The sequence below is a fragment of the Carassius carassius genome, chromosome 8, assembly GCF_963082965.1.
Source record: "Carassius carassius chromosome 8, fCarCar2.1, whole genome shotgun sequence".
Taxonomy (NCBI): Eukaryota; Metazoa; Chordata; class Actinopteri; order Cypriniformes; family Cyprinidae; genus Carassius; species Carassius carassius.
In genome coordinates this window covers 20,157,471-20,175,675 of record NC_081762.1, presented here as the reverse complement: position 1 = coordinate 20,175,675, position 18,205 = coordinate 20,157,471, and the positions used below count along the sequence as shown (strand labels likewise).

General features: G+C 39.4%; 1 protein-coding gene across 2 annotated transcripts in view; it reads left to right on the top strand.

The window, feature by feature from the left end:
- Window positions 1–15,902, top strand: part of LOC132145490 (ataxin-1-like) — a 104,148-nt gene extending 88,246 nt beyond the window's left edge. The window contains exons 1-3 of one of the 2 annotated variants that reach the window (XM_059556573.1): window positions 7,142–7,427; window positions 12,311–14,402; window positions 15,295–15,902. In XM_059556573.1, the coding sequence (XP_059412556.1) occupies window positions 12,600–14,402; window positions 15,295–15,855 (2,364 nt within the window). In that variant the 5' untranslated portion in view covers window positions 7,142–7,427; window positions 12,311–12,599 and the 3' untranslated portion in view covers window positions 15,856–15,902. Of the gene's footprint in view, window positions 1–7,141; window positions 7,428–12,310; window positions 14,403–15,294 lie in introns of those variants that run through there. The other variant, XM_059556572.1, reaches the window with a different exon arrangement.
- Window positions 15,903–18,205: the final 2,303 nt, after the last annotated feature.

Below are 18,205 nucleotides of genomic sequence, written 5' to 3'. Positions count from 1 at the left end.
GATTTTTTTTTTATATTTACTGATCATTGTGTAATTGTGTATTTTGTTTGCTCTAGTTTGAGACTCAGCCAATTAAAGTTCCCAGTCTCCGCTCCGAGCGGGTGTGTGTTGTTCTGCCTCTTATTTATCACTGAGTGTGTCTCTTCAGTCTCTATTTGTCAGTACATCAGTGTGTTCTGCGAGAGCATGTGTACACACTCCTGTGGGATTATCGAGTAATAGAGGGGCTTAGCAGTGCTTTGCCTCAGCGTAATCCGTCACACACACACTGATACACACTCCACATAGTGGTGGATTTAGGATGGCTTGTGAATGGAGGGAAGGCGAGAAAGACACGCCGAGCGGTGACAGCGGACAAGACAGAGAGGCACCGTCTGTTCGCGCTAAGGACAAACAAACACGTGAAATCGATTTCAGGTCGTAACCAGACTCCAGCGCACGTCTGCAGTTATGTGCATCTAATCTGCACTTTTTCAACACAGTTAAAGCTTTGGCTATGTGGAGCTGTCCCTGAGGAGAGACGAGAGCTATTCATTTCTATGACTCCCATTCAAAGGTCATTCAGTTCTAGTTAATACACGCTCATTAATACAGTCATGATAGATGATTCATGTAATATAAAAACAAACATTTAGTAGCCTGTTGAAATTTTATAAAGGAGTGCTACTACATGTACATTATTAGTCTATGTGTGTTTCTAAACTTCCCTTTATTTAAAGTTGACCTTGACCCTTGACCTTTAATTATAAATAAAATATTTTTTAAATAAATCTTTTTATTTTTAGTATTATTTTATTTGTATAATTTTTAGTGTATATATTTATAATATTTCTCAAATTATATTAAAAATTTTTTTTATTAAATATAAAAATCTTTTTTTCTCACTTACACAAAAATTTGAGCTCCAATAATGGGTTTGGGTTAGGGTTAGTTTATAATATTTAGATATGGATAAGGGTTTCTAGGGTTAAGCTAGGCAATCATATGTGAGTATTTTTGTCGACCTCAGAGGCCTCTCTCACTCTCTTTTATAGTTACTCACTCAGACTTGGCCCTGAGAGAGAATGAACAGAGTTTCTGATCATCTACGGTTTCATCTTTCCTCTCTCTCTCTCTTTTTCCACTGCCACAGTATTACACTCATCTGTGGTGGAGAGAGCATTCAGGTACATAGAAAAAACTTAGACACTAAACTGTTGGGTAACATACAGATAATTTAATTAAATATACTGTTATTTGAATTTACTATACTTATACTTACTATACTATATTTGTGCAGCACTAGTGGTTGTCTTGTAGGCAAGCATCAGTACCTTGAATTTGATTGCTAGCGGCTATTGGCAGCCAGTGCAAGCTGATGCAGAGAGATTTTTAGAAATTCAAAAGGATCATACATATGTTTGTAACAAATCATGAATAAATAATGAAATTTAACATGAATATACTTTGTAAACCATATTTAATATATATTTAATATATATATTAACATTTAAATATTTTTTGTAAAAGTTATTTTGTTAAGTATAATGAAGTTATGTACACTACATTAACTGTGGAGTTGATACCATTTTTTAATGATTTGTAAACTTTTTGCTTACCAAGGCTGCATTCATTTAATTAAAAATACAGTAAAAATAATAGTTGTTTTATATTTGAATATATTTTAAAATGTAATTTATTCCTGTAATGCAAAGCTGAATTTTCAGCACGATTACTTCTTTTAGAAATCAGTCTAATATGCTGATATGCTGCTCAGGAAACATTTCTTATTACATTTCTAAGAATCTCATATTGTGTGTTTGATGTGGGATATTTATACAGTCAAATGCAAAAATGTATTATTAAAAATAACACACAGACAGGATGACTTTTAATTTCATGAATGCAACATTACTTCCTTAAATTCAAATTTCATTTACATTTCTACATCTGTTTGCTACTGCAATTCAAATTCAGGCACTGAATTCAAGTGAAAAAGACTTCTCCATTTAATAGAGCACAATTCACTCTCAGACTAAGAGCTGACTGCTGCTTTTCTGACTGGTGTGAGCTCAGCATTCGGCCATTGCATTTTGCTGCAGGCGCTTCAGTAAAAAGCACATAACGTTAATCTGCAGTCATTCCTCTCTCCTCAGGGCTCAGTATGGGGTTAATACTCCACTCTGTAGTGCTGCTGGGCATGCTGGGTATGACTGTGGCACTGCTCTCTCTTTGCCAATCTGTCTATTCACCCAGCTAATGAGTCAGTGTTGGGTTGTTAGTACTTAGAGGCAGATGATGGTGATACAAGCAAGAGAGAATGTGCTGCATGATTAGAGAAGTGATGGAGAGAAGGAGGAGATACTGGATTAAAGAAATGGTTCACCTGGGGACTGGCGATTTTTTTTTTTTATGAAGTCCTCATGAGCCTTAGGCTCATTAAGGCTTTTTTTATTTAATCAAAAATACATTAAAAAAGTGAAATATTATTACAATTTAAAATAACTTTTCTATTTTGATATATTTAAAAATGTGATTTATTTCTGCAAAGTAGAATTTTTTTATTTATTAAACTATGCCTTTAAAGTAATGTACTGTACGTGTTGTCAGTGCTGCCAGTCTTGTGCGTGAGATTTCTTTCATCCACATATGAATGCGTGGGTGCGCACAAGTGCGTAATGCGTATGTATAGAGCCTTTCATGTGTCTCCTTGGCGACACGTCTCTGGACTTGATCCTTCGCTTCACAGCGAGGGAAGCCACAGCTGAACTGCAGACAGTCGGAGGGAGTCACAGCCATTCTCTCGCGTGCAGGTGCGATCAAAGGCTTGCTGCTATTCAGGTCTGAAAATGCATATCAGTCTGAAACCATTCAGTGTGCGTGCATGTAAAAGGCCACATCTGGCGATGAGAGGGTGGCTACATTCCACTGAATGGTGCTGAGCTTTCCTGTGAAGTTACATCTGAGTGCTTTTTCAATCACTCAACCATTAGAGTGACAGAAAGAACTTTGAACAAATTCTTCAGGAATTCAGCGGAATATGAAACCGATCATTTTGTGCATTAGATAAACAGAACTATTTATAGAAGACTGTAACTATATGTTTATTCGTGTGTGTGCATATTGCTGTAGAAAATGATATACATTTTTTCCATGTTTATTTATACATTCTGTGATTAGCATCATGTGTCAAGTATAAAACAGGACTGTTAATTGCACTTGGATATGATTTTAACTCAGCTTTCCAAGAAATCAAATCTTTTCCAAGAAGCAGTTTAAAATAGATGTTTCTTTGATAGTCTGGGCATCCACAATGTTAGAGTCTTTATGTCAGATGATTGCAAGACCAGATGCACCTTGGGATGCAAACGCAGTTGCCTCCATTGAGCTTTTTAAACTTGAAATTATTCAACAGAAATGTATGTGTTGTGTTGTGTTATATGTTATGTTGTGTTGTGTGTTATGTGTTATACCGTTCAAAAGATTGAGGTCTTATGCTCACCAAGGGTGCATTTATTTGATCAGAAACAGCAAAAACTGTAAAATTGTGACATAATCATATCATATCATATATCATATATTATTAGTGATGAAGTTTTGCTGTCATCAACAGTGCAGCCGCACATAGACCCTGTGGTGTTATGGGCATTTCCATAGAAACAAATAGTTTCTAAATATTTGAACAGCTCTGTGTAGAATCAGAATTGCCATCTCATAATTACAGTAAACCTGGAATGGTGTGAACGCAGCTTTAGACATTTTCAAACTGAACTTTGTAAACTGGGGTTAACTTTTTCCATTTCATGGACACGTACAGCACAACAACGCTCTGGTTGTCTTAATATTAGTATCAAATCATTCTGTGTTTGCCAGCTGTTGTGTTCAACATATTAAACTTTCCTCAGATGGCAAAACGAAAAACCAGGAAGCGAGCATCTCTGCGACTGTACGAAGCTCATGTATAATTAACAAGACAAGCACTGCTTAGCTATGATTATGTCAGCTGCTTAACATTTCAGTTTGACAGTCTTTAAGAACTAAAGGTTTTTCTTAAATAATGCTGCCATATAACACAATTCAGGACTGCTATGACAGCATCCCAAGAGGAATTAAAGCTGTTCTGAATGCAAATAGGAATCTGATGTCTTTATATTGTCAAGTCTTTCTCTTATTTAATGACTGCAATCTGCAGAGAGAAGGAAGATGATGTTCTCCGCTGTAGAGAGCAGATTCATCTCCTGTGAAGAATGAAATAAGGCAATATTTTGTTATCAGGTAGTTAGCAGATGCAGATTTCCAGAGTGAGAGATTTGAAACTCATTCTGTTGTCATAATCTCGGTCTGTATCTCTTTGTTTCTCTCTTCTCCCCATCCATTTATCAATCTCTCAGGTGACTGCATGTGCTTCAGAGTAAAAACACAAAAACTCACTGAATTACTCTAAAGGTCCAGAAATAGAGAGCATAGCTAATTAGTTACCACAGCAACAGACAGGCCTTCCCGTGCTGCTTGTTTTGTTGACTGCGGTTCTGTAAACAGCACACACTCCCTCACCTAACAAGGGAACTCCTTGCGTGCCTGTCATGAGTTGCGCTTCAGATAAGACTCGCATAAATGACCGAGCCCAAGCTCAAAGCACTGACAACCTCTGACTGCCTCATACTTTCCATAACACAGCCCATAGGGACGCTTGTTCAGCCGTGCGTTAAATTGACTCATCGGTAGGCCCACATGGAGTCTGTGCACGCAGAACTTCAGCGAGCCTCATTCACAAAGTTCAGCACACGCATTTTTTGTGTTTTCGTTCTACATCCGTATTCCACATTTTATAAACTTAACACTGGACTTCAAGTAACTTGGGCTATAAGCTTATTCACCCTTCCTCCAGACTCTAGGACCTTGGTTTCCAAATGAAATACAAAAACTTGTATCACAATTAAAACAACAAAATTTTTGTTGTATCACAACAAAAATCATCAAGTTTCACAATTTGAGTTGAAAAACGGAAATTAACGTTTCCACAACATTCAAATTTATTGAGATGCACCTGCATGTGTATGTGTGTGTGTGTCTCTATATATATATATATATATATATATATATATATATATATATATATATATATATATATTCTTTCTGTGAACATAATTTTGAAGTATCTAAGCATTTAGTTTAAATCAACTCACACTTTATTTTAATGTCCAATTCTCGCTATTAACAAACCATTTCCCATGACTTTTGCCTCAGTAAACCCCTAATTTGCTTGATAGGTATTTTTTTATTAATTATTGAATAGTTCGTAAGGTAGCTGTTAAGTTCAGGGATGTAGAATATGGTAATGCAGAATATGTGCTCTATAAGTACTAATAAACGGCCAATATGTTAATAAAAGGCATGCTAATATCAACTAGTTAATAGTGAGAATTGATACCTATACCAAAGTGTTTCCTAATTAATAACATAACCCTAGCTTTCACCATCTTTTTTGTGGGAGATGTTTCTGTTGTCCAGTCTCATCGCGCCATCTTCACCACCACTGAGCAGAATACATATTTATCAAAACTGCTTAGCTAACTAGGTCAGCTAAACAAACTCTCTAGCCTTCAGCTACGAATCTGAGACGATGTTGGCTCTAGCACCACCTGCTGATGAATTTACAGAACTGTATAGCAAGTTCTCACTAGTGTTTATATGCCATTTGAGTTTGAAATGGCGCTGAAACGCAATGGTTTAGAGTCCTCAGATTAGATGAGAGGTTGTTGTACAGGATTAGCATCACAATGTCCTTCTGCTTTCAATGAGCTCACCTGAAATGAGCTTCCAATCCTGACTCTCCGTGGAAGTGTGTGTGGGCCTGTGTTTGTGTGTGTTCTTCTGCTCAGATCATAAGTGTTGTGTGTGGGAGTGCATGCATAAATGAGAGGGCATATTTACTCATCTGAGTAGTTTGTCTATAGGCCTATTTCTTCAGCTATGAAGCACTTTTGACTTTTTGAATTTCATAGTATAGTAGTACTGTTTAGTATTGTATTGTTTATATCCTAACAGTTATAATCACAGTTTTTGATTAATGGTTTTAACTAGAAATTATGCATAATAAAATTTTTAGTTCAAAGAGATTACTTCTATTCGATTACTTTAATTTATTATTACTTCTATTCAGCAAGGATGCATTAAATTGATCATAATTTCAGAAAAGACATTTATAATGTTACAAACCCTATTTTAAACTATTCATCCAAAAAAAGAGAAAGAAAATCTGCAAAGAAAATCACAGTTTCCACAAAAATAATAACACAACTGTTTTCAACACTGATAATAATAAGCATCAAATCAGGATTTCTGAAAGATCACGTGGCACTGAATACTTGAGCAATGACAATGAAAATTTCAGCTTTTCATCACAGTAATAAATTACATTAAAAAATATTTTCTATTAAAAAGCATTTTAAATAGTAATAATACTTCACAATGTTGTTGTATTTTATTGTATTAATTAACAAATAAATGCAACTTTGGTGAGCATAAGAAACAAAATAATAATCAAAAAATCTTACTAACCCCTTAACTTTTAAACAGTAGTATGTACTATAAAAATCATTTCCACAAAAACTTTCAGTAAGTCCATTTTACTATTTCTTAAGATTATTATAACAGTTCCTATTTTTGTGGCGAATTAAGCAATAAAAAACAATAAACTCTATAGCTACTTAAAAGTTTCCTTGACACTTTTAATGTGATCTTCACTTAAAAAAAGCTCTTAGTTTTAAAAACAGTCAAACACCCAGGCACACAAAAGTGCCTGTAGCTGTAGAAACAGCACTCAATCTCTTCATCGCTCTCTGGTTTAATCTCCATCTCTCTCTTTATGACCCTCCTCCCTCTCTTGATTTTCCTCATACTCTCACCTCCCTCCTCTGTCTTTCTATATATCCCTCCCTCTCTCCCTGATCTCCTCCCTCACTCTTTCTCCCTTTCATTCTTTTGCTCTCTCTCTCTCTTTCTCTAGCAGTGTAGTCTGGGCATGCTGCCAGCTGGCTTGTGTCTTTTTTGAATGAATACCTGATGAAGTTGGTGGTGCGCAGTGAGGTGAGGTGTGGGAGGAGCTGAGCGAGTGAGTGAGTGAGTGAGTGAGTGAGAGAGAGAGAGAGAGAGAGGGAGGGAGGGGAGAGCTGGTGGCCTGAAGAGGCCTTGCATAACGCACGTTTGAGTGCTGCAGGCAGAGCTCAGAGCTCACACACGCGGGGCCCGGTGGGGCACGGGGCAGTGCTTGTCCACAGCCATGACCTCAGCAGGAAGGGCCTCCGTAGGCGCCGGCAACACCACTGTACCTCCGTAAGGTGTCGGGGTGGGAGGAGAGCGAGAGGGGGCTCGCTTTGTCTGTTTGACTCCTGTGGGAATAAGAGAAAGACTGAGAGAGTGACTCAATGGCCTCTCTGAACACTAAGGTAAGCTTAGACACACTTCCACTACGCTATGTTTTACCTGAACATGCGTATGTTAGAGAGTGTGCATGTCTCTGTTATAGTTATAGCATGTTTCCCAACAGCATCCAAATGGTGTTTCAGCAGCTTTTAGGAGGTATTTGAAAAAAAGAAGTTTTGCTTTGTTAAACTTGAGCCATAATATAAAAATAATTAGTAGACACCTTAGCATGTAAAGTTCCTTTTTAAAACAAAAAAGCAAAACAAACTGTGTCCATTTGTGAGTATACTGTATGTGCATATAGCTTGACACCAAAACTGTAATGTGAGTTTTAATCGGTGTTAATGAAGTGCTACTTGATCAAACTGTTAAGGTTCGCAAGATAAGTTTGGGAAATGCTATTCAGTTTCTCTCTGTCTCTGTCTTGTCGTTGTGCTTCAGGTTCTTTATGAGTAGCCTATCTCTGAACTTGAAAGTGCAAGTCATTCAGCTGCACTTCTTCATGCAACAACAAAGCTCTCTCTCCTGAGAGTGTTCCATTTCTTCTTTCCTTTCGTCGTTTCTACATTACAAGCTGTCTCCGTTTCACTCGCTCTATCCATTTCTGTGCTGTTCATTGTAGAGATCAGGCACTGGGACTGATTGTAAAGGCAGGGACAGTTTGTGAGTATCTGCCCACCTTTTAAAGGGATAGTACCTCGGAAAAGTGTGGAAGGGGCTACAGTACAGTAACTTTGTGTCTAGTGAGCTGATTACCTAGACAGCATTTTGGGGCATATTAGATGCATTCTGAACTATTTGCACTATACGTGTATTATTTTACACATTTATTTACATAAGTTTGTGTTGTCATAATTATATTGCCTTTATAATATATTTATATACATCTATTATAGAAGTGTATAGATATATATAGCTAAGTGTATACTTAAACTGTAAATAGGGCCAAGTGTACTGTGTTAATATAAAGTAGTTTTCCATATTTATTTTATCCATTAGTTTTATCCATATTTTGAATTAGTATTTCATTGTGTAAAATAAATTTCATTAACTTAACAGATAATGTCAGGAAATTGCCAGTAAAGTTCATGTTTTTCTGTGGATATTTAAATTTTTATTTATTATTAAAGTCAAATGAATTTTCCATAAATATACAGGAATAATGAAATATTTATTTAGTCACTACTTTCAACTATAACAATACATGTACAGTATAAAAATAAGTTTAATACATGCAACATCTTCAATTGTTTTACTTTTATTATGACGGCATTTTCCAAATCTAAAATAGCATTTTGAATCAATGCGGTTGGTTGTGTGCATTACTCACAGAGTTTCATTCTCGTCAGTAATGCTGTGGTTATATTGACTTAAACCCTGTCATCCTCATGGTCATCTCTCATTGACCCATTATTGCGGCCCACAGAGCGCTCTGGATGATATGTATTGTTGCGGTGCATTATTGCGTTGCGAGTGGGGTTTTATGGAGCAAAATGCATTCGGAGAGCCCATGCTTTCCCTCATTCATGTCTGTGTTAGATTCACAGTGAATGTCTTTGATTAATGTCTCTGATTTGTCCCCGCTGTTCTCCGTGGCTCTGGGGCCCCGGGGACGTGATTCATAGTGTTGCCAGGGCTGATGGAGGACAATAAGTTTAGGTTTCAGGTCATCTGATACTGTTCCTATTGCACTCAGCAAGATCCAGCTGACAAGGCTTTTATACTGCTGCCTCTCTCTCTCTCAACTCTCACTACGCTCTTAGTTTACAGTGCTGAAGTAATGGAGGGGTGTGTGTGTGTGTGTGTGTGTGTATGTGTGTGTTGGGTTTAATCCTGAGGGATAAGCAGGGAGAGCTGAGAGGACCCAACTGTGAAAGATTAGGACTTGGCTTTCCCCGGGATACCACAGCAACACACTGAGGCATGTTTGTGAGTGCGTGTGTCTGTGTGTGTGTGTGTACATAGAATTCCCCCCATTGGCATCAGTGTCATTAATCCTAACTGGCTCCCTGCAATATCGACATTCATTTGTTGAGAAAATACTACAGTCTCTCTCTCTTTCTCTCTCTCTCTCTCTCTTCATGCTGTGGCTTTCTCTTTCTTTTACTGTGCTGCCCTTGAAATATAGTGGCTGCGTGCCTTTGCAATATGTACTAAATAGGGATGAGTCATAGAGGTTGCTAGCGATAATTATTATCTGTCAATTTGATGGACTAAATTGTAAATTTGGTGAATTTTCCTCTGAAACATAATTCCATAGTGTTGGTATTGGATAATGTAACATCAGAAAAATTCTGTGATTTATGAACTATTCGATCTCATATTTAGTTTTATTTTTTTGTACTGTCAGTTATTTTGTTATTTAGCTGTATAAAAGGCATTTTTGCCTTTATGGGATGGGATGGGATGGGATGGGATGGGATGGGATGGTGGAGATAGGAAGTGATAATAGAAGAGAGAGTGAAACAGGATCTTATTTTATATAAAATTTGTATAAAATATAGCTTATTTATATAATTAAAGTATTTTGCTTCAGTATTTTTGCTGTTCATTTAAATAGTCTTGCAGTGACAGATTCATTTTTAGAATTAGAAATATTCCATTTACTTTCTCAATTAATATGTAATGAAAGACAATATTAAATTGAAATATCTTGATTTGTACACTATAGTGCATATTTTATTATTTTTATGCTGATACAGTACTGCTGATTATTTTCTCATTAGCTACCAACAAGGGAGCTGTCTCTGACCTTTTAAGAATTTTTTTGTTAAGATAAGTATGCTGCTTCTGTTCTGTCCACAGATAAAAAGCACAATATCGAATTCAAATAACTTACTTCTCAACCGTTGATGAAGTGTGTTCTCCAAGAATGCCTGTGTTTAATGTCAGTACATTCTTGGAAATACTATATGTCATGGTGGCATTGTCCTTTTACCTGTATGTTCTTTGACCTATGATATAATAGCAACAACCATAAATTGTATTGAGGTGTTTGCACAAGTAAATATACAAACATGTGGAATTTAACTACAGGGAATTTTCTTGATACCTGAAGCAGTTAAACAAGAAAAGAGCCCCACAGCCCAGTTTTCATATCTTATTCATACGCATTTGATGTTCTGCATACTGTATAGTTGGGAAATTCAGATGCAGAGAATGTTTTTGAGTATGCTTTGGTTCATGGGAAGCATATATCGTATGCTCTTATGTGTAGAGATTAAATCGAGATGTAGATCATACATCAAACTGGGAACAATAATCCACTGATTACCATTTAAATCAGTTTTGAAATATAATCCCATTATAAAGGGTTTATTTCACCATGAGCATTCAAGGACCTGCAAGAGACCAGTTCAAACTTCTAGATTTGCTTTTTTAGCGATATATAATACCATCTGGATAATATTGTCATCTACCATGCATGATTACTTAAATCATCAATTAAAATGATTATGATAATTGGGTTATTAACACTCTTCTTTTGCCCTTGAGAATAAACACCCTGATGGTATCAGATGATAATCCCATGGTATTTTGATACACACACACACACACGTATATATAATGATTATGAATGATTACCATATTAATGCAGTATAATATGGTATTTCCTTTGTTCTTCATCATACAGTTTTCAATGTTGTCTTGCCATGTCCACACAAGCATAGTATACTATGGTGTATGTGCAAAACAGCATGGTACTGTGATGGTATCACAGCGTAATACCATGGTACTTGAATATATACCATGAATTTTAGTTTTATTGTAGTATCATCTGATACCTGGTAATCGAAGGTACGTCCAAGAACTGCTACTACATGACCAAAAGATGTGGTTGTATTATGGTACTTTCTGATATTTTTTGTAAGTGTAGTTTTATTATAGTATGTACTGTATTATTACCAACTATGGTGCCATGTCTTTGATACTAGAATAGTACATAACACCATAGTGATAGTATGGTACATTTTGTTACCTTTGTGTAAGTGTTCCATACACACAAATAGTAAGTCACTAGTAAGTCACGGACTTGCTTAAAGGGTGGGTTCCCCTTACAGCAGAATCTGCCTGTTCTTTTATAGAACTGTGACACTTGTTAAATCATCAGGGCCTATTTATCAGGCAAAACCACCCTCCCACCAGTGCTGGACAACAGACGCAGCTGAAAGGGTTCAATCAATAGAGCTCAGGGAGAAATGTCAAACAAGCCATAACACTGCACAACATCACTGTTTCGTCACGTGTCTCCCCATACACTTATGAAGAGGAAAATGAGACACTCCTGCTTTGATGGGGAGTTCTTAAAGTGAACATAAAATCGAAATAGACAGTTTTATGTACACGTGACTTGCTCTGTGTTTGTTTGTTTTTGTTTGGTGTCGTTTAAGCCTTGTGGGCTTAAGTACTTTGTCCATTCAAGTCTAGTCTTTAGTCTTTTTGTCCATTCAAGTCTTCATTATGCAATAGAAACACATTACAATACAGTGAATTCTTGATGAATAGATAGTTCTAGCCTTTTCTTTTTGGACATGTTCTTTTTAGATGATTATCACATTTTCACACTGTAGTAGATGAGCCTCCAGTCTAATTTGTGTTTGTATGTTTGTATGTTGAGGGTGAATGTGTTACTGGCTTCAAATAAGTCCTGAGTGCAGAGTGCCGGTTCATTATTAATGATGCGCATACAGTGTGTTCCATCTCGCCCTACAGGGGGTCCACTTACATATTCCAAACACACACACACTATGAGTGCACTGATGCCCACTCACATGTACAGTGATAGTTTACAAAGCTATTGAATACACTGAACTACCCTTTCACATTTGAGGTGTACAGGACTTCCTTCCATAGAGCTGTTTTCAAAACAGAAATAACTTTAATGATGCATGTGTTTATTTTTCAGGTTCTTCCTGCAGTCCTGGAGACTCGCTCTCAGAGGGAAATGATTCCGCATGAATTGCATGGACCGCTTTTCCACAGCAGGTGTGACTTCCGTTGCTTAAGACTGAAATCTGTGTCCATCCGACCATAGGCACAGGACACATCCCCTCACACCACCACTCTCCTCTCTACCCCATCCCCATCCTTGTTCCGAACCAGTCAGTGGAAGGGCACACTCTGTTAGCAATACAAATAGAGACCAAGAGGGAGAGCCAAAAAAGACAGGGGGAAGAAACATCCAGAAAGACACCATGAAGTCAAACCAGGAGCGGAGCAATGAATGTCTGCCCCCAAAGAAGCGTGAAATCCCAGCAAGCACTCTGCCCTCAGAGGAGAGGCCCATGGTGATGGCGCCTGCCAGTGAGAGCCAGCGTTCGGGAAACCTGGCCTGGCTTGCCAGTTTGGCAAGTGGACATGACAGGGGGCGGCAGCACACCACCACCTTCTCAGAACCCGATGGGCCTCAATATAAACCGTTGTCAGCCACAGCTGAGAGTACACCTCCCTCGTCCATACACTTAACCAGAGGTCCCACTGCAGTGACCACAATACCTTCCATGTACACGTCACCCCTCTCTCAGCCTGCTGGCACTATCCAGTACACACCCCTGCCTCCCAATCTTCACTTCATCAGCTCTCCGTACTCTGCACCATATGCTGGCTACATCTCACCTCTAGTTCCCCATTCGGTTTCCACCACTACCACACAACGTGAGATTTATGCCAGCACCTACAGTTCTCCAGCATTGAAAATTGACCAGCACCACCAATTTGGCCGTCCTCCTGGCATGGTCACAACTGACAACACCTCTTCACCCCACTCCACACAATACATCCAAATTGCTGGTTCTCCTCTAAGCGTATCTCCTCGGACTGCTCCGTCACCCCATGCTCACTTGCCTCCACACTTACACCCTCACCACACGCTCCCCATCAGTGGCCCATCGCCAATCTTACACATCACACACACAGATGGACCTTTATCCAAGAGGGAGGAGACAAGGCCCAGGGAGGTTCTGAACGGAGAGCTGGAGAAGTACAGACGCTTTGGTCCATCTCCCGAATCCAGTGCAGGGAAGCAGGCCAGCACTGCCAAAGGGGGTTCCTCCACCCAGCAGCACCAGATCCACCAGCAGCAGAGCCAACGTAACTATGAGGCTCGGCAAGTGGTGCTACCTGCTGAATATGCGCAGGACAGCACAGCCATGCGGACCTCGTTGGTGTTGGTACCCAACAGTCATAGCTCTGGTGTTGCTGATCCTGGAGGTACACCTGACAAGCTGCCTCCCTCAACATCCCACACTGAGAAAGGAGGGATTTGCACAGGCAAACCTGTATCCCGCAGTTCCTCCACCTCAGCTTCCCTTCCATTCCCTCCTCCCCCTCCACCTGTGGACAGTCTGAAGGGGGCAGTTTCCACACTGTCTCCTCATGCCATCATCCAGACCACTCACAACACCACAGAGTCCCTTTCCCTGGGCCTCCCCTCCACCAATTTCTACTCTGCTCAGCAGCCCATCATCGGTTACATTGCCGGCACAGGGCACCAGCAGCCTCTCAGCTACCACACCAGCCTATCCCAGCACCTGGTCATCCCAGGAACTCAACCAGTCATCATCCCAGTGAGTGGAACTGAAGCTACTGCTACATCAACCACACAGCCCTTGCCTGTGGCACTGCCCCATGCTTTCGTCACCTCAATGGCCCCAAAAGTAGAGACTTTTGAGGCTCCAGCCCCATACCCTCACCCTGCCGCAGCTGTTGTTCAAGCCCAGTTGCATTTGCCTGTGGTACCAGCCCCTACCGGCCTGCTGACATCACCGCCGCCACCCTCAGCCCCTTCACTGCCCCTTTACTTCACCAAGGGCTCCATCATCCAGTTGGCAGATGGAGAATTAAAGCGGGTGGAGGACCTGAAGACTGAGGATTTCATTCAGAGTGCTGAGATCAGCAATGAGCTGAAGATTGACTCCAGCACTGTAGAGCGCATTGACAGCAGTCATACGCCTAACTTTGCTATTATACAGTTTGCTGTCGGAGAGCATCGCTCACAGGTGGGATAATATGTTTTTACTTTACTCTTGAAATATCTTGTACAATGCTGGTTGTTTCATGAGACTTGTAGTATGAGTATTTCAATGGTTTGTCAGATTTTCATAAGTGTGTATATATTGCATAATTTTTGTGTTTATTATTACAGTAGCTATATACAGTGCATATTTTAAAGTTACCATTTACATTAGAATACCAGTTACTGTCAATTAAATCCTGCTATCTAAAGAGGATTACGGTGAACATATCTTGGCATATTTTGTCCCTCAAAGGTAGTTTGATCATATGAAAATGGATTCCAAAGATGGCTAATTTAATTTGAGATTTAACTATGCTCATTGGCAAAAAAAAAAAAAAATTATTTGCACCTTTTACAGGGATCAGAGCCCAGGGATCTTCTTTGCTTTGTTACAACTTTCATGCCTTTTGTCATCAGTTTGAAAAACCATATGGTAGTCATTATACATTTTTTTAAGCTGTGAGGGGGTGCGTGTCCTCCTATATGAACTCCAGCTGCACTCAATCAGTGTAACTAGATGTGGGGTAAATTGGCCGCTGAAAATCATCTCCCTGTTCCATAAACCCTCCCCTGGCTGTCCCCATGGCATCTTTGTTTAGTTTGTGTGGGATTCACTGGCAGAATTGAGTCATTCCCTATTTCTGCTTCCTTCTGTTGTACTGTGAGTGGGCTGTATGAAAAATCTGCTTCATTTGTCTGGGAGTTGAGATCGGGCCACCCACTCAAAAGCAGTTCTAAAGTCTGTCAGTTTGAGAGGCGCTGAATGACAGATGCTATTTAGCAAAGGCATTCATTCATATCGTCAGGCATTTGTGCATGACTTCTACTGTATGTATTTAATGTCCTCTCGTTTTACCTTCCTTTTTCTCTTGCAGGTCAGCGTAGAGGTGCTTGTAGAGTATCCTTTCTTCGTGTTCGGCCAGGGCTGGTCATCATGTTGTCCAGAACGGACAACCCAGCTGCTCGAGTTGCCATGCACCAAGCTTTCAGTAGGCGACGTTTGCATCTCCCTTACCCTGAAGAACCTGAGGAATGGCTCTATCAAAAAAAGCCAGGGGCAAGTCTTGGATGCACCTTCCCTCGGTCCACCCCTTAAATTACCCAAAGCACTCTCCAGTGGTGTGCGAGGGGGTGTTCGGCACACAGAACAGGAAAATGGACTCCGGCAGTGTGGAGATCAGGGAGGTGGAGGCGGCCAAGCCAATAGAGAGAATGGAGAACTGAGGTTTGGCGAAAGAGACATCTGCAAAGCACCACCGGTCACTGAATCAGAGTCCGGCAGCAAGCCCACAGGCCGCAAAAGGAGGTGGTCGGCCCCTGAGGGCCGCAAAGTAGAAAATCCTGAAGGAGAGCCTCCTTTAACGTTCCCCAAACCTTCCTTCATCCCTCAGGAGGTTAAAATCAGTATCGAAGGCAGATCAAATATTGGAAAGTGAATGAGCATTGGACTGTCATATTTTAAAAGCAAAAATTGCCCTCGGAATGTTTTAGGTTCTTTATTTTATGTTCTGATTTAATTTTCTATCCAGATTACATAAAGGCTAAATTTACTCAGTATGTACATTATCACTTTTAACTTAGTGTAATAACCTATGTAATAGAGACATTCAATATTACACAGGCAATGGTGCAATTTATTTGATTGGTCAAATTCAGGGCAGATGTAGTGCAAGGTGGGAAGGTCATGAGATACCTGAGCACTGCATGATATCCTGAAGGCTTCAGTATACACAATCAGTCACAGCTAACCAGACTAAGACGTCTCTCCAGTCTCTCACCTACAACATCCTCTACTTTTTTTTTTGGCTCAGACAAACCTGGTTTAACTACACCTAGTGGCAATTAAATCATTCGCCTGCTGAGTGAACCTGAAAATGTTAGTAAGTAAAGATGAGCAACTGGTGTGAATTACATTGTTAATTGTGGCAGAACGGAAATCACTCCTCCACTGGTTGCAGGAGTTTACATGATGTCAGCCATCTTGTTTAACTGTGACTAAAAAGACTATCCAAATCAATGCTAACAATGTATCCTCAGCGCAGTTAGACTAGCATAGATTATATTAACATTTATTGAAATGCAAGAAGAGGTGTCCAAATACTATGGTACAGGCCAAGAGAGAAGATGTCACTGAGCGGTGCCAGTTGCTCCTCAGAAAGATGAAACTATCATTTAAAACAGGGAAGATGGACGAGTGTGTTTTTATATATCCAACTCTCTAACCTTTTATTGGACAATTTTTTAGTTTTGCATGTTTAAATTTTCCGTCTCACTTTTTTAAACCCTCCTATCATACATGATGGGTAGTTTTTTTTCTTTTCTTTGTTTGTGATGAATGTGTAAACCTTGCAATCAGGGGTAATTTCTTTTTACATAGACACAGGATGGGTTCTTGTCTGTGTATATGTATATGCATGGATGTATCTTGATGCATACAAACACAATGGGTGAGAAGATCAACCAGTCCCTTGTTTTTAGTGCAGTCTCAACTGTTTTTTGTTCAAACCAGAGAAAGTGGGGGGGGGGGGGGGTTGAGATGAGTGTTGTCCTGAAGCACTTACTTTACACACCTGTCATGTTCACTAGCTATTAGTAGTTTCAGTCAATTAAGTCAAATTATTATTATTATTATATAAATTATTACTATTAATTATTATTATTATTGCTACTTCTATTTTCTGTTGTTCTTTCAACATGAACACAGTACTGTATGCTGTATCATGAATTGGATGTTGTGTGGCACTCTGTGGGATGGTGATGGCTCACAAGGGTCACTGTGAAGGGATGAATGTAACAGGTGATGACAGAGAAAATTAGATTTTGTCCCCAAGAGGACTGCTTTAAAAGAAGCACTTTTTTTCTTTGAGTATGATTGGCTTAGTCTTCTCAAGCAATCTGACGGCTTGAGTAAAGATGAGCGCAAGAGGCTGCGGACCGTGAAACAACTGCCATTTAAGTCATTTATAGTCGTATGAAAGTGTGAATGCAGGTGGAAATAAGTATGGAGACTGTTTATATATTTACGAGAGATATGAGAGACAAAGTTAGAAATTCTGGCTACAGGATTCTTCTGAGGATTGAAGGGTGTCATATACCTGTTTGTTAGCTATGTATGTGGTCGTGGACGCATGCAAGGCTGTGTGCTGTTGCACACGGGCTCAAACACACATAAACATGTACACAGTTACGGTAATTTTCAATCATGTGGAAATATGTCATGTATTTTTTGTACATTAACATGTGTAGAACTGCATATGCTATATCTATCTTAATGTATGAGAGCGCAAGACTACATGAGCACGTTTTTAGTCCCGTCCCCCAAGACACTGACTCATCAAACGTATGTGAAAGCAGTCATGTAGTAATTTCAGTGATCTGTAGTATATATTTGTGTGAGCCTGCGTAAGTGTGTTTTGTGTGCGTGCAAGTGAATGGTATGTGTACATACCACACATATTATAAATAGATATTTAAGTTCTACTTAAAAGAATATTGCAATTTGCACATCTGGAGAGATGGTAACATGATTTATTTTGTTTTCTGCCAGCACAGGACAGGGCCGAAAACCTAATTTTTACTGAAATGTAGCAGTTTCTTGACAAGTTTGCCAGGTTCGCAGGTCTGTTGGGCTCATTTTCATTAGGAAAATCAGGAAGCCCCTTTTCAGGGGATTTGAATCACACACAAACACATAAAAGTAGGATTGTGCATGGTGCTGTCGAAGTGTTCACTTCATGGGGGGGGGGGGTGAATTCATAGCCTGTAGCCTGTAGCCTGCATACTTGT